The 22514-nt window shown below is 42.8% G+C and overlaps 1 protein-coding gene across 3 annotated transcripts in view; it reads right to left on the bottom strand.

Moving 5' to 3' along the window:
- LOC135224367 (uncharacterized) overlaps positions 1 to 22225 on the bottom strand; it is an 82649-nt gene extending 60424 nt beyond the window's left edge. For 2 of the 3 annotated variants that reach the window (XM_064263311.1, XM_064263312.1), the window contains exons 1-2: positions 21858 to 22225; positions 12374 to 12575 (exon numbers count right to left, since the gene is read on the bottom strand). In XM_064263311.1, the coding sequence (XP_064119381.1) occupies positions 12374 to 12575; positions 21858 to 21899 (244 nt within the window). In that variant the 5' untranslated portion in view covers positions 21900 to 22225. The remainder of the gene's footprint in view (positions 1 to 12373; positions 12576 to 21857) is intronic. The other variant, XM_064263313.1, reaches the window with a different exon arrangement.
- Positions 22226 to 22514: the final 289 nt, after the last annotated feature.

Genomic DNA, 22514 nt, shown 5'->3' with positions numbered 1-22514 from the left:
GACTCCTACTTCCGAAAATTCTTACGCAGAGACAAGGAAGAAGAAGAAGAAGGTCCTCCTGGAGGTTGAGCTCTTTCTCTGCCCTTAGAGCCAAGCCAAGAACCTCTCCCGCGTTTCAAAGGGTGAGCACCAGAGGATGAAGTAGAGGCACCAGCAACCTGAGATGTACTCTGGAAAAAAGAGCCAGAAGGAGGTTGTTGGGCTGGAGCAGAAGGTACAGATCTCCGGTCCTAAACTTACGCTTACTCCTTGAAGGAACGGGAGGAAGACCAGAGGAAAAAGCTCTTGATAAGGCCCAGTGAGCTTGGGAAGAGGCATCACCTTGATGTTCCTTCAAAACCTCAGAAAGCACAGAAATATCGAAAAGGAGAAGAGGACAACAAACGGGTTCTCTGAATCTCCGATACAGAGGAGGGTAACTGCGACAAATACAGGTTACGCCTTAGAGAAACAAGAAAGGCCTGCATTGAAGCAGCAAGCTCGTTCTGATGTACAGAAGCGATTGAAATGGATGAGCAGAATTTCTCAAAAAGAGCAGCATCAGGAGGAACAAACCCGGAGTTCTTGATATACATTAAAAGCCCTCCGAGGACCCACATATTGAAGGATTGAGCTTCTTGTAAGGAGCTCATAACAGACTCCATAGCAATAAAATCTTCAATTGAGACAGAGACCGAAGCCTTAGAAGGCAAGGGTTGACTTGAAAGTCGGACAAAATCAGGATTTGGCTTGGGGGGTCGAGAGAATGAAGAATCATCCGCCACCTGGTAAACTCCTCTCCGGTGTCGTGAGAGAAGAGAGCTTCCTCTTCCCTTCCCCGATCACCTTCGAAAGTTAGCGGCAACGTCCGCCCTCACTCTCGCGAACCTCTGGGCAAAGGGAAAACGTAAAAATTCCCGTGACCGGGAAGGACCGTCAAGAAAAATCCCTTCTGTAATACAACGAGGCGGAGGCTGCTTCTGCTCTTTAGGCCTCGCCTGAGGAAGAAAACTCAAAATTAAATCAAAAAGTTTCTTGAATTCTACATCATGACATCCATTCGAGGAAACATCAATATCACACGAATCCGCGTCATCATCATCATCATCGTCAGATCCTAACTTAGAAACTTCCCCTGAAGTAAAATCCTGACGACTAGCTATCTTAGGTCTGATACTAATATCCCTCCCCCCTTCTCCTAAATAAGCGCCCTTTGGCACTGTTACGGGACTAACAGGGGACACGTTGGGTAAAGATTCGTTAGGCACCTGCCCGGACTGGATCCCCCCCAGGCCTTCGCCACGACGGGGTTCACAAGCCGGGGTATCTGTCGCACCGTTACCCATGGTGCTGTCGACAGGTACCTGACGAGGAGCTGAAAATGAATCTAAAAGAGTGTTAGACATTCTAGTAAAGGCTTCTTGAAAATTCTCTGACAGATTGTTAACTTAGCTGAAATCTCTATCTAGACTAAGCTGTAATTTCTTAAAATTCTGTTTCCAGGTAGTTTCCATTGCCAAAATCTTTGAATCTACATCAGAAATAACTTCACTAATTACCGGTTGTACAGGGGACAAAGCATCAATTAATTCGGAATCGGAGTCGTACGATACCGAAACCGAAGAGCCAGAACCATGAGCGCCCAAGTCAAAGAATTCGTTAGATACAGTTCTAGCAATCGATTTCTTTTTCTCCTTAACCGATCTTTTACGCTGCAAGATTGTTTGGCGTTTCATATAAGCAGTCATATCCTCGTCAGACCAGGGCTTACATACGTCACAACGAGAAGTCAAGTCACAAACCTGTCCACGACAAGAGCTACAAATGTCATGGGGTTCATACTCCCTGCTACTCATCCTTGTCCCACAAACCGGGCAGTTCCTAATGTTGCTGGCAGAAGGAAGCATCGTAATTTCTTGGCAATCCATTGTAGAATTGGACAGGTCAGTAGTTCCGGGTCGCGCAAAAGTTCGTAATTTAAGATAAGAACCACAACAGAAATCAAAGTTAATTCACTATTTCGTGATGTAATGTGTGAGTGGTAATTCACATAAAGTCTCATTTAACAAATAATGAAAGCTTTAAGGCACAAAAATGTTTAAGGAAATTTATAAAGAGCGGCCGTGATGTAAACAACACGGGCGCTCGTTAACAACTGATTTGAGGGAAGGTTTTTGTATCTGTCAACGACAGTGTTGCCAACTGGCGGACAGAATAGGAGGTAACAGGGTTGCCAATGTGGTAAATTTTGGTGCGGTTTTTGGGGATTTAGGGCTAGATAAATTATATTAAGGTAATGTTTATTAATATCTGGACCGGAGTCGTGGCTGTCGTACGCTTCTTCTTCAAAAAAGAACGACTGGGAGTCGAAACAACACGAGACGTATGAGGAGTCTCGCAAGCGCGCGAGTGCTCTTAACAGGCGGCAATATCCCTCTCGTACGCTGGGCATCTCTCTTCAAAAGACGCGACACTAAATCACTACACACTTTTCGCCTCGACACAGGCGACTGCACTTCCGAGTCGGACGACAACTGCACGTCACTGTTATCTACGCCTTTGCAGCGGCGTTTCCTGGGCACTCGACAACTGCACTTCACTGATATCTACGCCTTTACAGCAGCGTTTCCTGGGCACTCGCGAGTCAACTACGTCAACGGAGTCGGTGACTGACCGCGGGCAAACTCCCCCAGTCTCCCTTCGACCTCCGGTATGTCTTCTCCCAGGAGCTGGGGAGTATGACAGTGACCTTCGTCTAGGAGAACAGGGGGAACGGATAGCCGCCTCCTCGGACACGACACTGACACTGACACTTGGCCTAACACTGGCCTTATCGCTTGACTCTTTACGAATGCACCACTAACATGGAAATGGTATTGGGATTGGAAACATGGGATACCTGGTCTGGAGTAGATGGTACTGAAGTTGGAGGACTATCAAAAAGTGAAATATTAGATAAAAGTGGAGAAGATAGTGACGGTTTGCTCGCCTCTAAAGGCACGGAAGTTGTCTCTACTCTAGTTTTACTACACGCTTTAAGTGCTGTTTCCTTCTCCTATCTTTGTCCATTTTATCCAAATGGGCTTGAAAAGTCTCCCAACCTTGTTCATCTAAACTACGGCACTCATCACAAGTTAATTCCTTGCTACAGCACTGACCCCTACATCAATACATTTGGAGTGCGGATCGTAACTTAGTTTAGCTAATCTAGTTTTGCAGCCACTGCTGCAAAACCTAACTGAAGAAGAACTAGCATCTTCGTAATAACTTGTTAATGACTAGGCAGCAAACTGATGAAGCAAAAAAAGCCAACCAAGAAGTTATATATCACCAAAAAGAAAAATCCACAATGGTGACGAAAGTCGACTGCAACACAAACCACCGGTTACCCAGTGGCCGGCAGAAAACGAACTGAAGTCTAAAAGCTCAGCAGTACCAGGTATTCCCGATAGTGGGCGGGATCTGTATCACCTACACAAAATATGGCAGCGCTGCTACTGCCGCCAGGAATTTGAATTTTCGACTGCCAGGTAAGAAAGCGTACAGCTAATGTAATTGTTTGGTAAGTTACTTATGTGAAAGTTCTAAATTCTGTTCAGGATAACCTCATGATAAAGAGAATGTTCCTGAACCATGGGGGGAATCACAAAAAATGAAAGAGTAACCAACTGCTTACCGTAGAAACTCCAGCAACTGGAAAGAGCAACCAACTTTACCATAGAAACTCCAGCAACTGGAAAAGGAGTTAAAATCCCCGGAACAGAATGTTGATATTAGTAATACCAGCAACCACCTGCCTACTTAAATGGAAGCCAAAATGACAGTGCATGCCAAGATTCCCTACAGGCAGGTGATAGTTGAGCAGGAGAGACATGCACAGGTGATAGTTGAGCACACACGTTAAGAGTGCAAGCAAATTGCACATGACCAAGGGTAAAGGCAATAGGCACACAGGCATACGAGTGCAAGCTAAAGGTGCACAAGCGATACAAACGCAAGCCATAAGCGTGCAACCGATAGGTGTACAAGCCACAGGTTCACACGATAGGAGCACTAGCCATAGGTGTGCACACAATAGGCAAAAGCCCTAGGCGCACAAGCAAGATGCATGCAAGTCATAAATGCACACAGATAGACACACAAGCCATGGGCATGCATGCGACAGGCTCACACGCATGAGATATACAAGCTGTACATGCACGTGAAATAGGAGCACAAGCCGTGTGTATGCACTTACTGGGCACACAAGCCAAGGGTGTGTATGTGCTGGGCCCACAAGCCATGGGCTCACAAGTTACATGTGTGCAAGTGATAGGCATACAAGCCATAGGCGCAAAAGTGATAAGACGTACAGGTAAGCAAAAGACACATGCACAAGAATGCGGCATTGCAGCAAAATGTGCAAATTCACCCTAGATGTATGATACTGATGCATTAAAACTGTGAGGTGTATTATTACCATGGCCAGAAAAAATCCAAACACAAACTCCAAACAATCCTTAGCTACATGGGATTGAAGCAAAACTGATCAAAGCAAACGGTATCTTTCCCCAACAAGGCAGCTTAAACTTGCTTAAATACTACCACTAAGAGACAAAACATCACTGCTACCAAGCTGTTCCAATATGGTAAAATTAATGAGGAAAATGTAGGGAGATTCCTCTTATTCTTAGCAAAGCGAACCTATCTCAGAACGAATTCTGGTGCTAGAGCTGGCTTCACTAATGCCAGACTTGGTGCCCCAGCAGGCCGGACAAAGGACAGGGACAACAGGCACAGATCAGCACCGTTTTCTGACATGTCCCAGTTCCCAGTTACTCCAAGCCATGAGGGAGTAAGACAGGATGTGCCAAGGACAACACAGGGAACAACTTGAACTTACCAAATCCCTCAGGATGGTAGCGCAGAAAATAAAACACTATGTAAAGATAACAATAAAAAATGACTCCTTCCTACCAAATCTAATGCACTGAATCAATGAGAAGCTCATTGTAATAACAGATCAAAGAGAAGCAGCAGAGGACCAAACCAGTTACTAAATGGGGCCACAGACAAGACATGCATCTTTTTAACTTCAGTCTTACTGGTATTATTTTCTATAGTTGTTTTTACAACCTAACAAGCTCCCTTCATTCGTGATCAATTACCACATTTCATTCAACTACGATTCATATACGTACGTAGTAGTTATCCAATCATAACCCTCAAGCAAAAACATATGAGGGTCAACAAAACTGAAATATGATATTGTTAGAATACAATAAAGTTTTGTACATACTTACCCGGCAGATATATACTTACATTATGTCTCTGACGTCCGACAGAAATTCGAATTTCACGGCACACGCTGCAGGTAGGTCAGGTGATCTACCCCCCTGCCGCTGGGTGGCAGGAATAGGAACCATTCCCGTTCTAGAACCAGATTTTCTCTTCCACCTGTCTCCTGAGGGGAGGCTGGGTGGGCCATTCATCGTATATATCTGCCGGGTAAGTATGTACAAAACTTTATTGTATTCTAACAATATCATTTTTGTACATGCAACTTCCCCGACAGATATATACTTAGCTGATTGACACCCTTGGTGGTGGGTAAGACAACTATTTACTGAATAGACAGGTAAACAACATACGTTGTAGGTAATAAATAAATAAAACCTTGGTTCCTACTTGTTCAGGCGGAAGATTCCACGGCTAATGCCTAGGAATCTGCTTCGCCTCAAGAGCCTCAGCGAGGATGTGACCTATGGCTAAGAGTTCTTGTGGGTCTGTCGATGGGGTCTTATCCATTTACTCGACAGAGCCTCTTACATGACAATACGCCTATGCCTAGTGGCATAATTAAGGAGCACAACACCGATCCCGATCACCTGATCCTAACATGAGGGTTAGTGCTTAAGTTGAAAAGAGTTATCCCCAAACTCCTTTCAAACAACCCAAAGAAAAAACACGACGTTAAATAAAATTTAACTCACTAGTTAAGGATCAGTATCGGCTCCCTATCCCAGCAATGTATCCGCAGACACATATCAACCAAGAGAGAAGGATCTCTCGTAGGTTATCTTGACATCCTTCGGATAATGGGAAGTCAACACAGAGTTGCATCTCCCGTATGTGACAGCTAATATGTCCTTATGACATATTGTTAAGGAAAGAACAAGAATTCGGAAAAGCTCGCACTTCATGTGCTTTTAATTCTCAGCTGTTTGAAGGAATCATCAATGCACTTATCAAGTGCTTAGGAGATCACATTGTCTCAAAGAAGGCCAGGGCGTTCTTTGATATAGATCTCTTCTGGGTGAAGCCTGGAGCCTGGCTAGCGCTTCGTGCCTGGCAGGCGCCTAGCGCCTGTCTAGCGCCTGGCTGGAGCCTTGCGCCTGAATGGCGCCTAGAGCCTGGCTGGAGCCGCGCCTCGTGCCTGGCTGGCGCCTGATTGGCTCCTCCCTCCTGGCTAGCGCCTCGCGCCTGGCTGGAGCCTTGCGTCTGGCTGGCGCCTTGAGCCTGGAAGGCGCCTGGAGCCTGGCAGAAGACTTCATGATTACTGTCTATGAGTCTGCATGCCTCAAGAGTTTCAGCAAGGTAGGGACCTATGACTGACAAACCCTTCTGGATCATGTCAATGGGGGCTAGCCCGCTTACACGACAGAGCCTTCTCGGATCGTGCCAATGGTGGCTGACCCACTTACATGGCAGAGCCTTACCTGTATCATATCAATGGGGACTAGCCCTCTTACATGACAGAGCTTTAGGTTTCTCTTTACTGGAGCCTAGCCTTGAAGGAGCCTGGCACCTGGATGGCGCCTGGCTGGCTTCTAGAGCCTGACTGGCTCCTAGAGCCTGGCTGGTGCCTCGCGCCTGGCTGGCTCCTAGAGCCTGGCTGGTGCCTCGCGCCTGGCTTGGCTCCTCCACACTTGCTGGAGCTTCGAGCTTGGAAGAGTCTCTAGGCTGTCTGGCGATGTCCACATCGGACACTCTTATATCTGTCCGATTTGTTCGCCTCTGGCGCATTTGCGCCAGGTTGGAGGCCCGCTCCTTCTCAGTATCCGACCATGACAGAGTTCCTTGGTACTGTCCGCCTCTGGCGTTTTTCGCCTGGCTGGCGCCACATTGTCCGAGAGTCCTGAACAACCACATAGTTTATCAGGAGACTGGAGAAGGGTGGAAGAAATTCTTCCCCTTTGAGCTTTTGGCCCCTGGCCAGGGGAGGTGACTGTAGTCAGCTACATCCAGTAGACGACAGGATATCTAACAATACGAGAGAGAAGAGTCTTCCTCCGAGGAGGATCCTTCGTGAATACTTCCTTTGCTAACGAGATCTCTTCTTACATGTTGATGAGGTTCCTCGTTGCAGAATCTTCCCTATCCTTGCCCGAAGGAAGGGAAGGAGTCTGGAAGTCGCAGGAGTCTCCGAGCTGAAATTGGGCGGAACCCTGATTTCTAGCTCTTATAGTATCCTTCTGAATACCTTCTGGGAAGCATTTCGAGCCCTCATCGCACCCCGAAGACTCTGTAGGCAAACGTTTAAACCATCTCTTCTTCTGTAGATGAAAATGTAAGTACCCTGCCTGGGCAATGAAACTTCTATCTGAAAGCGTTGCGTCAGGAATAGAGGGTTTTAGTTCTTTTGCCAGACATACTATGCTGGCAAGAACCCATTGCCGAGTCTCCATTGAATCTGATGCGAGATTCCAATGCACAACAAATTCACTTGTCATCTTGGTCGTTTAGGGCTAAGAGAAACAAAGAATTCCTTCATAAACTTTCTCAAAGAAGTTTGATGAGGAGCAGTTCCATTTTGTCGGAACACGGAATCTGTGGCCACAAAAAGATCCCATTCGAAGTACATGATATCCTACTCTTGTCGTATTGCGGTATCGTATAAGATCCCGAAGATCTTAATCCTCTGTTATCTCTAATTCCCCTTGTAGAGACAGAGTATAGTCTTTTACTGCGTTCTTTGATAGCAGATATATACATAGGTGATTCTTCCCTCTGAAAAAGAAGAAAAAACCTTGCTATATGGTTCACAGAGGTATCGGAAGAGGACAGTTTCCTCATTCCATCTAGCACGATCTGCAGCAATTCTATGTCTTAGCCATGATTATTGTCATTTACCTTGAAAAATCCTCTCATTCATGTCCACTTCTGGTCAGTCTGCACGCGGACAGACTCAGAGTGGAGAGGTTTTTCAGGTCTATTATAATAGATTCTGATAGAATATCCAGATACTCTTGGAAAAGCCTTACGAAACATGCTGTGAGAAGAACGTGACTTCTGTGAATCCAACCTCTCTAACGCCAAAATGAGGCATTTATCCTCTCTTCCTTTGACGCCCATTTATCTTAATATCTGTTAAGAATTTATAACTAGGGGAAAAAAGACTAAAGTTTATTCCCCTTCTTTAAATTAAAGATGTCGTATATTGCTACCTCTCTTGGTTCGAGGAAAAGGAAGCAGTCTATAGGAAGCCTGTTCGTCTTCTACCTTGCGAAGAGATCTATGAAGAAGACTTTCCGCAGGTTCTCACAACTCTTTTCAATAAATGTTAGACATACGTTAACAGTTATTATCTTCGATCGAGAAGGTTCTCACGGACATGCAAAATCTTGCATCGAACCTCTTAAGGATCGTTACGTTCCGTGTCTGCTCCCAAATAGGTTCTCTTTTGTTAACGCGAACAGGGGCGAAAAAAGAGATTCTCGATGCTCTTTGCGATATGAGAGAGTCGTGGAATTGGCCTAAGTGATTAAAATAAATCATTTCATCATTCCTTGTAAGCGACCCCTTTCCGATTAAATGGGTAACGAAATCATGAACGAATCTTGCCGTTACCGAGCCTGCTGTCCGAGAGGCTACTGGACTCTTAGGTTAATAAACTCGCAAAAACGAGAAAATATCTTGGATGGGCGCCAGGCTGGCGCTTCTGGAGCAATTTGCGCCAGGCTGGCTCTTCCTTCTAGTTCTTTTTAGGTTATGTGCCAGAACATCTGTGCCTTTATGGTACCTGACATCCTTCACATGTTAATTCCGTTCTTAGTAGGAAAAAACTTTATATACGTAGTATAGTCCATTCAGGGAAACAACTTCTGCCACTAAGAGAATGTTTCCCATCCGACTCACCCATCTTCTCTTGAGCAATATCCGATTCTAAAAAGGTTGTGTGCGTTTCTCGAAAGGATGAGAGAATTATATTATATCGTGCTCTGCCGTATTAGAATCCTTTATAATACTGTCACATTGTGGTAAACAGCATTAATCTAGGAAACCTTTGTAAGGATACTAGGAATTCTGTAGTTAACCTCGGTATGTGCATAAGACTTGACCATACCGTAGTCTTAAAGTGAATTCTCTACTACATTCATCTCCTCACTAAGCATGTACTCTAATAAGCCATGCTTTCGTAAGCATGAGAGCATTATATAATATAGAGTTCCGCTGCGTTAGAATCCTTTAATAATGTTACCTACGGTAAACATTGAAATGTTGTAAAATCTTTCTTATTGAAAGCTTCTTAGCAAAAGGCAGACCATATTTTATTTATGTTTGCTTAACTATCCCCTCAATCCGAGGCTAAAACTGCGATTGTAGGGGAGAGACACGGTTAGTTATTCCATCCCGCAGGAGAGAGACATGTAACGGACCACTCATGACCGACACCTACATGCTACTGCGTTGGTCTAAGCGAAGCAGTCTCCGTTAGCCGTCTGGCCTTACTCTTCCAGAGTTGCCAGCTACTCCATTCAATAAAGGAATCTTATAAAATTATTATCGAACTTCAGGAAGTTCTTATTAATGCATATTTAAGCGAAACAAGACTTCGATAAATCTAGAAGCTAATTAGGTGTTGTCTTAACAATCCCTTAAGCGTAGTCCTTCCTAGGAAATTCCTGGAAGGATACTGGTAATTGAGTTGCTCAGCAAAGAAGTAACTACGGAATGTGCTTATGATTTGCCGTATCGTATTCTCATACAGCAGATACTCTACTACCTTCTTTCCCTGCCGAGGCAGATAGAGAAAGGAAAAATTTTTACTATCTTCGTTCTTTTCGTTAATAGAACGATAGAAAGATTATATATATCTCCTTAAGGAAGGAAGTTAATCCAGGAAGAGACAGAATTCCTGTTCATCTGTAGGGTTTACGGAAGGAAGTAGATATTTCCTATCCGCCATCATACCCAAACGTCGATGAGATTCTTATAAGAAAACTTCCAAAGCTCTTGCCTCTTCATAACGAGGGAAGAGCATGAATGAAGGAGAGAGTCCGCATTGAGAGGAACTGCCAAACACAGGAGTCTTCTGAATAATGAAAAAATGGCTTCTCTTAGTATCAGAATCCTTCTGACAAAAGTGACGGCCGCCTGTGCAACATCTTGCACCTTAGCCAGGGGAAAGTTGCTCAAGTTAAAAACTCAAAGAGGAGCCTCGTGACTGACCTCTCTCTCATAAGAAGATTTGGAATATTCTGGCGCCTGGCTCCTTGCGCCTAGCGCCTGGCTTCTTGCGCCTAGCGCCTGGATAGTTCCACGCGCCTGGAATGTTCCACACGCTAGAAAGGAGACTCGCTCCTGTAACGTTCCGCTTGCGTGGAAGGTCCTGTGCGCCCTGATAGTTCCGAGCGCCTACTAGACCCCTTTTAGAAAGAGCCTCTTGCCCAGGAACGTTCAATGGAAGGATCGTTCTGATTGCCACTCTACTATAAGGCTCCTTGCTCTACCCGTCTGTTTTTCTGGCGCAATTTGCACCAGGCTGGCGCTTCGTCTCTTTGAAGGCGCCTTGCGCCAAGAAAAATTTTCTAGAACGCGGCTCGCGCTAGTCTGTTTGCTGGAACGCGGCTCGCTGCTGGCTGTTGGAACGTGGCTCACGCTAGCTTGCTGGAACGCGGCTTCCTGGCTGGCTCTTGCTCAGTGTTCTCTTAGTTTTCAGAGAAGCGCTAGATCATCCAAACTCCAAACATATACATTCTTCGTCTTTTCGGATGTAAGATGAAGAGACGCACTTTTTTAAGGATGCCTTTTCAATGGCTATCCTTGGCAGTCTGGGACGCTCTACAGAACCTGCCGAGGGGACGCCTGACCGGTGGGGATTCTCTGAAACCTCCTTACGGCTTTCGACATTCCTTCTCCCCTGGGCTTGGGAGCTTGAAAGAGGTCTAGGCCTGAGAGCGAGACAAGAGCCGATCAGACGCACCCTCCACTGCAATGGGGAACACTAGTAATCACTTCTTACCTTTTAATAGCTCGCATTTTGAGCCACAATCCTTGTCTTCAAATTGCAATTATGAATTTGAAGTTTCTGCGAAGTAAGAAGGTGATGAGGATGCAACACTACTAGTACTGTTAATACTCTAATTGCTCGTTAGTACGAGTATCCAAAAAACTTTTAAAAGAAACTTATCTAGTTACATGCTTTACTGACTCCCTAAAGTAGGAAGTCAGTTTATTTCCTCAATCAAATCTAACACTTATTACACGTATTAATGAATAAATATTAATATTTCCCTTTCTTGCAAACTATGTGAGTGTCTACCGAAAATTTCGGTAGTTACACGTCATAAATTCTTCGAAATTTTCGAAGTAAAATTCATTAAAAAGTTAATAAAAGCGTATGCCGAACCAAAGACCCAGTACTTCCCTGCAAAAAACAGCCCAGAAGATCGATGGCGATGAAAAACGAAAATCAAGTCAGGAGGTAGCAACAACATATGTTGACACTACCGCGACAGAGAAAATCTGGTTCTAGAACGGGAATGGTTCCTATTCCTGCCACCCAGCGGCAGAGGGGTAGATCACCTGACCTACCTGCAGCGTGTGCCGCGAAATTCGAATTTCTGTCGGACGTCAGAGACATAAGCTAAGTATATATCTGCCGGGGAAGTTGCATGTACAAAAACATAATGCCTTTTATGGCAACACTTACCTTACAGGATCTTACCAAACAAATACCATTAAAAAAATAAAAGAACAAATGAACAGAAAACCAATTACGTCTGACAAACTCCTACAACTACTGGCGGCAAAAGTAGACTGACCGGCTACAAGTGTTTGTACCTACTGGTCCCCTGATAAGGGGTGGTGGAAGTAGAAGGATAGAAGATGGATATTATAGAAAACCCGAGTTTTCTCGTTTTCTTGTTTCAATCTGACAAACTACCACTGGGGCAGAAGTAAAAGCTGTATAATGGAGAGGTATAGTCAATTTTAAAAATCAGATTTATAGTAGCACTGGGGGTGTTAACCTAAATGTTTATCAAGAGGAAAACTTACAATGGATTGAGAATTACTATGCAAAAAAAAAAGCTAATTGCATCACAAAAATACGTCCAGTAACAAATAAAACCCCTTCAATTTCCAAGAGAAGGACCTCTTGTAGCAAAAACTTGCACATTCTGAAACTCACCTACAGTGTATATCCCTGATGCTACTCCAGAAACTGCTCTACTCAAGTACCCTTGTGGTGGTTGTGGTTGCTGTTGCTGCAGCTGTGTTTCAAGTTGACCTTCTGATGATGATACAGGACTCTCAGGAGGACTATGATTAGGACTAGTAGGTAAACTAGGATTGGACGGATTAGATGGAGCAGCAGAATTCACATCAGAGCCCTAAGGACGAAATCAGTTTAGAAACGGCAAAATTTCACTAAACCAGTAAATCTGTTGTTGCAGGAAATGATTTTCATGCATTAATACTACCATATCGTCTTAAGTTCTACAAAGTTATGTAAATACTTGTAAAATTCTCATAACAAACAGGTACTGTAATGGTAAAGAAAAAAAAACCACCTATAGCTTAATAAGGCCTCATGAGTAACTACAATATCAAGTTCAAAAGTATAGTACAGTAATATATGAGCAAGACAAAATTTAATGCCTAATAAACCCAACAAATTACTGGAAGTTTAAACTGAAGCAATGAATATTGCCCCGGTCAACATAATTCTGCAGTGGAATCCCTGGGCCTACAAAAAGGAAAGGTGTCAAAAACATGATGTTTGAGAATCTTGGAAAGCCATTTGATAAGAGTATCAGAGTACCTTACCTGAAGGTACAATCAGGCATTTACCCTTTTTGTTCACTTTCCTCTTTTTTCAAAAAGCATGTAAAACAGGCTGATGAGAATGCAAAAGTTGCCTGGTGGATTATCAGGAAAGTGCCTTTAACTTTAGCTAATCTATTCCTACTGAGCATTTTATTTTTAAATCTATCTTGAATGTCCTCCCCAGTTGTTGTGGCAAACCTGGCGGATTTTGTTTCCCTTACAAGGTGTGCTGACCCCATATTATTGACCAGTTGCTTCAAGCGCTTGTTTCAATGACATACGGACATGTTTATTTATACTTTCAACAGAATTATTGTAAATAATGCACATACTGCAGTTGTTGATGGCATTGTTGTTTACTGTTCTCTAGATTTTTACAATTTCACTGTTATGAGTCAAATATTTATTAGTTTTGACTTGATTTTATGTTGTTAATATCACCTTTTTAAATTAAATTGTATTTTTCCTAACTATACAAAATGAGGTCCTTTACATTAGGAGTCACCTTCAGCGAAGCTGGAAACAGCTGCTACACTTTTATAGGAAGGTAGTTTGGCAGTTGAACTGCTACTTGGGAGGGAAAACTGCCCTCCTGAGCGTATGTATTCACTTGGCTCTTGGCCCAGGAATAACAAACGAGGATTGCCATGAGGTGAGCCTAATGTGTAAAGGAGCTCTGGTTTGTATTGTTAGGAAAAATACAACTTACTTTTAAAAATTGAGATTTCTTCCTACATGATATACAAACCATCAGTCCTTTACGTTAGGAAGACTTATAATTGGAGGAAGGATTCTGATATAAGTTGGGAGAGCTGACTGGAGCTCTCTCACCTTGATTCATGCCCTGGTCATAAGAGATAGGGTTTGAATCGCACCTCTGATGAATTGATTAGAGAATAGGAACTGCAAAGTCATCATACTTCCAGGCTGTCTTTCCTATGATGGACAAGGCATATCGTAGGAAAAAACAAGCTTGGATGAATCTGACAGTGAAAGACAGTAAGGCAAATACAAGCAGTGGGTTTGTCTTATCGTCTACGACCCTTTCTTCCTCCCATTGCAAGAGGAAGGAGCAGTTGCTTTGATCATCAACTGACAATAGAATGGGCCCTCTATTGTGTCACTTACCTGCATCGTAGCCACCTCCAGCATACAGTGGCCACTCTGCTCTCTGCCTGAGGGATGAGAAGAAGGATAAGGGATGGAGAAAAAGAGGGCCAGTCACCCAATATTCATTCTCCCTTCCACGACCACATATCTAAGGCGAGGTGAGAACCTCTCCTGTTATAGGAGCTGGGCAAGAGAGACAAATTATCAAGCAGGTCCGAGGAAAAGTGTCCAAGGGCATGTGGGCAACATCCCAAAGGGGGAAAAGAAATGCGGGTGGTCTGTCTTAACCCACTACCTACTCCAGCCCTTGTTGCACCAACAGATTCCTCCAGAATGTGAAGGAAGGAGCTAAGCTCCCGATTCGGTTTGGCATTGTCAAGCCACGGCCCTTGGTTAGGCAGAGCCTTCGACTTGACCAAGCTGCCCCTGTTGTATGTTCGTGATGGGGAAAAAGGAGGGGTAGAGAGAAGTGATTATCAGAAAAGGCAGTGTCATTCTTATTACTTGTCCCAGACTCTGTCATTCTTATTACTTGTCCCAGACTTCTGTCATTCTTATTACTTGTCACAGACTTCTTTGCAACCAAAGCCATTGGCGAAGGAGAATGTAAGCATAGGGAACTTCCTCCTTGCCTCTACAGGTGTTTGGTTAGACACTGATGGTATCATTCAGTTCCTGGCTCAGAGGAAAAGAAGGGGCCCTCCATTTCCAGATGAGGACATAAAGTTCTCCGTAGAGGCTCGAACAATCAGGATGTCTCGGTCAGTCCGGGGCCCCACAGTGGCAACATTGTAAGAGAGCTTCCTCGAAGTTGCAGAGGGAGCTTCTTCCGTGACTGACGGTTTTGGAGTAAGAAGGAGGGGCCTCCTGTCCACAAGAGATGGAAGACCACCTCCAAACATGAAGAGCCAGGGATTGATACAGTGGATCGTGTCCCCCATGGGGAAGTGCTCTTGGTGCCTCTGTACTGAGAGCCAGCAGAATAGGATACCAAATGGCCTTAGGCCATTTGGTAGCTACCAGAATCATTCTGAGTTTGAGGAAGTCACCACCCTGTTGATTACCTCGTGCTCTATTCCCCTCACCTGATTCTGGTGGCTGAATTCGTCACTATTGCGTTTCAATTTGGCAAGAATGCATCTGGCTGACAAAAGGTGGGTGAGCGACCACTCACTTGCACACCTGCATTGTCAACTACTGGAGCTGGGAAGGCAATAAGCCTCCATGCCAGTTGAGATATGCCAATACTGTGGTGTTGTCACTGATCAGCGTCACAGTGTGCTTACCACTGGGTACTAAAGTTTTGAAGGGACGGAGATGCTGTAATGAGCTCTAGGACATGAAGTGGAGGTGTCTGACGTGTCAGGGCCACCTGTCAGAGGTTACTAAATCCTCCAGGTGTGTGCTGCAACCCTCCTTCGATGCATCCGAATATGGAAGCACGTCAGAGGAGTATACAGACATCGTAGGATGAGACATCCATGAAGGACCTATAAAGGTCCTCTGTATCTTGGGAATGTCCACATTTCATGGCAAAGAACCTATGAGTCCTTCAAAGGTGAGTCTTCCCAGTCTACTGTCCCCTCATGAGACACCTGAGGTCCCACCTCTATTACTCTAGAATACATCTTGCTTGGGGACATAAGCTTGAGAAGCAGGACTCCTTGGAATACTTTCAACAGAATCCTCCTCTGTTCGAGTCACGCCTCCCAGTAAAGGTCCAGGGGGTTGAGGGAATGGGTGAGAAAAGCCCTGCACTCTCACTCTCACTTGTCCTATCCGCCCAATGGTCAGGAGAGGTGAGCTGCATTCTCTCACCAATCCATGGTGATGATTGCAATGCAGGCATAGGGGAGAAACGCCTCCTTCTAGGTGGGCAATACCCCGATAAAAGCAAGCGGTTCTCCAGTGATGAGATGAGGACTTGGTTCAGCATCGCCAAGCCGCAGCCCCAGTTCGAGCTGAGCCTGACTCAGCTGAATCACCCCTCTCGTGTGTACACAACAGCGGACTGGAAGGAGTCAAAGGAATAAGCTGCCACAGACAGCATCTACTAATTCTCAAAACATGCCACAGACTTCTTCGAGGACAAGTTCCGTGTTGAAGGAGTCTGAACAGGGGATCTCTCCCATTACCTCTCCTGGTGCTTGGTCAGACACCAAGCATTGATATGGGCCCTAGGCCAGTACCAGCAGAGCTACTGGCAAGAAGAGTTGTGGTGCCTCTGTGTCTCATATGTATCTCTAGCCCTGTACCCTTACTGGTATGAAGAGACGGATCTCCGCTTTCAGATCAGGATGAGCAAGTCTCCACAGAGGCTCGGACATTCAAAACATCTTGGTCAGACCGAGGACCTGACAGTACTAATCCTTAAGCAATCTTCCAAGAATTAGTATAGGAAGCAGGTACCGAGGTACCCATTCTCTTGGCTACCTTTACCTACCTTCCTTAGGTTTGTTTGTTAATATGGTGTTTTTACATTGCATGGAACCAGTGGTTATTCAGCAACGGGACCAACAGCTTGACGTGACTCCCAAACCACGTCGAGAGTGAACTTCTATCACCAGAAATCACATCTCTACCACCTAAATGGAATGCCCGAGAATCAAACTCGCGGCCACTGAAGTGGCAGGTCAAGACCATACCGATCACGCTACTGAGGCGCTACCTTCCCTTGGAATTGTTTGCTAAGTTTCATAACAAGTTAGTCTGTGAATCTCTTAAGGGCCACATGGTCCTCCGTATAGTCAAGTGATGAGTATCAGGGGTGTCATATTAGTCATGGTGGAAATGTTGTAGATTCAAATGTTTATTTTTTATTATAAAACTTTGTAAAAATCCTGTTTTCCCTAAATGATACCTCTGATTACATATACTATATGAATAGTCCTAGAAAATGTTCAAGAGTATCCACAAATGTTTAAAACTTTCATTAATGTTGCGTGTGCAGTTCATCAGTCAGTCTCTGGATAGAACCAAATAAAACGGCCATTAACACCTGTCCACCAGTATCCCCGCTGTGAGGGTTTCCATGCCATGAAAATTGTTAAGTAAAAAGTTAGAACATGTTGTTCCTGATTTCACTTAAACCAAGGTGAGGCTCCAATTGGCTACCGTTCGTTCTAAAATTTATCAGTGTATGGCTTTATCAAACTTGGGAACCAATTCTCAAGTAATCCAGCTTCTGTCAGTTAGCCTAATTTTGTAGATTCTGCAAACCTCAATCTTGAAACTGAAATGAGGGGTGGTAACTCTTCTGACTTTTGTTCCCAAATCTAAGAGTCTTGATAATTTAACAGATCCCCATCTAAGGACCTTACAAGATTTTCATGTATTTGTCTGAGCTGAGGATACCTACTATTCCAAAGGAAAGCTTCAATAACTGAATAAAGGCAGCATACTGAAGGTACAAAATTATACAATTGCATCTACATAAAATAAAAAAAAATCGTTGTCCCATCTTCAGAACAGGTTACACACCAGGCCAAAAAACTTTTATTTTCTGAATGAGAGAATGCCAGAATGAAACGTAATTTTTCCAGCCTTCTTGCAGAAAATTTCAAGATGCTTACAGATCCATTGCAAATTGCAATCAAAAGCCAATCAATTTTTAATTCAAATCTACTATCAATCTTCAAAACTCCCTCTTGAGTTTTAATGCAAAATTACCAATAATGTATACCAGTGTCATGTTGCAACATAAACCAATATAAAAAAAGTCTCACAAACTTCACACAACATTGACCTTGTGAACAGACATCAGGTCAACTTTAGCATAACATTCTTCCCAGATCCTTAATGAACACCACATACACTGATGAAAGATACTTTCATGCACTAGTTGGTGCATCATATCCTGAAAAGACAGAGGACAAGCATATTAAGATAAATAACAAATATTAAATATGTGTACTCAAACTTTACTTCCTGCTGACTGTAATGTAAGGTACAATCATATGCATCAGAGAAATGCAGCCAAAATATATACTGGCTACTTGCCAGCTGACTTCCACATGAATCAGGTGAATGACATGCATACAGTATATTCAATATCAAGACTGACTGCGGAGGTTATCAAAGCCAAAGCTTGCCAAATATTTGGTTCTATCCTGAGACTGACTGATCAACTGCATACCTAATAATAATACAAGTTTTAAACATCTGTGGATACTCGTGAACATTTTGTAGGACTAATATAGCTATATGTAATCTGGTGTATCATTTTGGTTAGTCTGAAGTAGAAATAAATACCATGATAACTAATATGACAAAAGACTAATATAGGCTAATTCTGAAAATTATGTTTTTCATCTGATATAGATATTGTCAGACTTCCTACAATTTGATTCTTTTAATATTGCATGGAAGATGCCTTTAGCCAGAAAATGGAAAAAGGATTTTCATCCTCATTCTTTTATAAAATTTGGATTACTCCTCCATATTGTACTAAGAACACAGTTACTTGTTGATCTCATACCTATTCTGTTCCATTACCACTGAGACGCAGACAACAGTGCAAAAACATTAGACTAAATTTAATTGACATTTTATTTTCCCCAATACAAAATTATGGGTCAGTGTGACAACCTTGTTTGAACCCATTTTATCTAGGGTGTATAAACTCTGTTGGCCGAGTTAGTACTCGGCCAACAGAATTTATACACTGTTGGCTGTTGGTTCTAACCCCAAATAAAAGGGGTTAAAACAAGGTTGTCACCCTGACTTGTGATTTTGCAATAATAAAATACCTGAAAATAAAATGTCAATTAAGGGGGCCGGCCGGAACCCCTATATATGGTGGTATAGGGCGAAAAATGCAAAGTCATGAAAAAATTCATGGAGCTTCATATGGCAAATGAGAATAGTACGTATATGAAATATTTTGTCAAAATTCCTCTTACTTTCACAGTTACAGGGTAATTAGTAAACATAACTCAATAAGCCTAAAACATTCATCCGTACAAGAAAATGCAATATTTCTTCTGTTATCGTAAATTTTGATAATTATTGGCAAAGAAATTGTGAGAAGGGGCATCTGTAGAGATTCCGTGGCTCGCATAAGCGAGTATCTGGTTCAATCATGAATCAGTAGGACCATAAACTTCAAGCAGATTACATGTTCGAGTTTCACCTCGTGACATTCGCTTGCTTTTACGTATGTTTATGTTTCGGCAAGAAGTTCATCATGCCAATGAGGAAAAGACAAGGAAAACATCTCGCTAACATACAGACGAAGAAAAATCGCTCAAGTATTATTACAGAATATCATAATATACGCGTAGTTATTGAAGAGAGAGGGGAGGGTTGCTTAGTAACACCCCCTTCTTGCCTGACAGCACACGTCACACTGTGCCCAAGGCTACGATCTTTGAGCAAAGAGATCTTCATTTATGATAAATAACATAGTTTTGGTTTTTTAATACCCAAAATGGAATATGAAATTCATAATAATCATGCTTTATCAAATTGTCTTTGTAAAAATAGAGTACACCTTCGAGTCTCACCTCTGACATTCTCTTGCATTTACGTTTGTTTATCTTTGTTTCGGCAAAAATGTCATCATGCCAAAGAGGAAAATACAATGAAAACATCTCGCTAACATACAGAAGAAAATTCGCTGTAATAAGCCGAGTTAGTGAAGGGGAGAGAGGGGGTTACGTAGGAAGGAGTGCCCCATCTTGCCTCAAGCAGTGCCCCAGGCTACAATATATGAGCAAAGGGATCATCATTTATGATTAAATTATGATAAATAAAATAGTATTGGTTTATTAATACGCAAAAAAGAAATATACATTCATAATAATCATTATTTATTTTCATAATAATCATTATTTATTAACATTGTCTTTATAGAAATACGAAGGAAAACTTTGAACGCCCGTATCTCAAAACTATACTTATTGACCTTCAAAATCTATCTCCTCACTTAGTTTTAAAGCTATAACATTGGAATTTGGTATATAACTCAGAAAGACATTATAGAACAATCAAATAGAGCCTTTTTTTCCAATTTTTGTTTCGTATTTTTTTTTTTTATAAATTTTTTTCTTGTGATTTATAGGGTTTATTTTTTTACCATATTGAAAAATTCATATCTAGCAAAAAAATGACTTTTAGAAAAAAAACTCTCCATTTGATTGGAGGTCTACATCAGGTCTATAATATTAAATATTATAGACCTGATATTTAATATTAAGACCCAGGTCTTAATATTAAATATCAAAGGAGGAGATAGAATTTGAAAAATGGTTATTTACGGGATAAATTGCCCTGGCGTCACAAAACCGAAGGGCAGAGGCGAAAATCATATGCGGTTTGGAGATGTCCCAAGTCACCTTATTAAGTGGTATGAATGTCAAAGTCCTGTCGTTAAAAAACGGCATTAGCCGGCCGGCCCCCTTAAACTTACAACACAACTTACCTGTCAGCTGCAAGAATCAATCCATTATGTAAGGGCTTGAAAACCAGTAAAATAACTATATAACAAGCTTGTGTTTATAGGTATTATATAGTCTGTGGTGTCAGGAATTAGGGTAAAAAACCGCATGGTACAGGGGTGGACCATGTACGATCAATGTGTACAACCCCTAAAAAAGTACATTATAACGTGTCCTGACATCGGAGATGGGCATCAGACGCGACTTGTTGTTGGTGAGAAACTGAGCTAAAGACCTCTACTCCGGTGTCAGGACGCGTTATAATGTACTTTTCTTGGGGTTGTAAACATTGATTGTACATGGTCCACCCCTGTACCATGCGGTTTTTTACCCTAATATAGGTACTGCAATACCTGGCAGACATCAGCTTAAATATGCTTGAATTTCTGGACAGGCTGACCTAATGTCAACTGACCCAAAATTCCTTCACAGGTACCAGTGAATGGCTCCCTCGACCACTACTGTTATTGATGTGTGCACAGCTTGGTTCCCTTAACAGGACTGAAAGGCTGTACCTGCTAGTAACCCATAACCATCACTTAATATCCTACATTAGGTGAGGTTAGATGGATCAGCCTACATTACTCTTTGCCTTACTACCTCAGTAAGGATGGGTTTCAACACTTTCTTTAGCTTATACATTTTAGACCACTCGTATTGGTGCAATTCACTTGTTTTTGGCCCTCCCCATCTAAAAAAAAAAAAAAAAAAAATTCCATTTTCCCTCTGTGATACCCAAGAGCCACTAAATACCCAGCTTGGTTAGGGACCAGTACTTTAGGTAAAGTTAAAAAGTATCCCTTAGGTTACGGTACTCAATTCGTATGTTCTTCCAACAGCCTCCCATTACAAATCCCCTTTCTTGTTATACCTATTAGCCTATGCCATAGGCTAGTAGCTAGTCTGGGCCGCCGCAGAATAATAATAGCTATAGCTACCTATAGGCTAGATCTAGCCATACTTTACCAACCTAAATGGCTGTTTTGCCCTGTACCTACCTAGTAGGCCTAGTGACTCCACTTTCCTCATAATTTCTAGGCTAAACCATCTTACCTATTTCTAGCTCAGTTGTATGCTAGATTAACCTAATCAAAAGACCAAGGGGCGAACTAGACTGTGGCTGTTGACGTTTTTTTATGCCAGCACGGGCTCTTGTTCATAGAGCAGCCCGTAATGGGCCACTCAATCTTGCCTAGCTTTCAACTTCGAAACGAGCAGTTCACCCAAAAATAAAGTTTCCTTCCGTTAAATGCGGACAGATTTAATCTAAATAAACCAAAAATAATAATAAAAACTTACCGGTCTTATATAACCGTAGATGCCCTTAATGTAGCTGGTCATGGCGACGCGTTATGAGAGAGAAAAAAAAAAAGCGTTTTTTAACACTAAAGGAAGACGTGAGTGTTGTCCCAATGTCTCTCCGTCGAGGAGGTTCAACTCTCGAACCGATCCTTAACTTATTTCACTTATCTCTCCTGCAATTAAATGTCACTCCATTAAAAACAGCTCCTCCTATGAGCAGTCAGTTCATCATTAACTTCAGGTGACAATTTCCGAAGAGAACTACCGGTAATTATAATGTTGTGGAAAATGTCAAAAGGTAAATAGACCCGCTGCTCAGTGACTATTGTTTGTTTTGGAGACAGGCTACTGACAACAGCTGCGCGTGGCAGATTTACCCATCTGGAAGGCGATTGGTCGGAAGATCTCCTCAACGGACCAATGGCCTTGCCGGATACATCTCCCCGCCTGCCTGAGGTACGAGGTTACAGTGCCTTTCGATGTCACGTGGTGCCAACTTAACACGATAGAGCAGCAACCACTTGATGATTGTTTTATCTTCAGCAGACAACTCATTGATGATTATGTCACGTCAGGAATGACGAACAGACGTATGATGGTTCTCTTTGAATCAATTGCACGCTCTTACCAAGATCCGCGACTTGATTTTATATG

The sequence above is a fragment of the Macrobrachium nipponense genome, chromosome 12 (assembly GCF_015104395.2).
Source record: "Macrobrachium nipponense isolate FS-2020 chromosome 12, ASM1510439v2, whole genome shotgun sequence".
Lineage (NCBI taxonomy): Eukaryota > Metazoa > Arthropoda > Malacostraca > Decapoda > Palaemonidae > Macrobrachium > Macrobrachium nipponense.
Note: the sequence above shows the minus strand (reverse complement) of the source record. Positions and strands in the feature narration are given on the sequence as shown.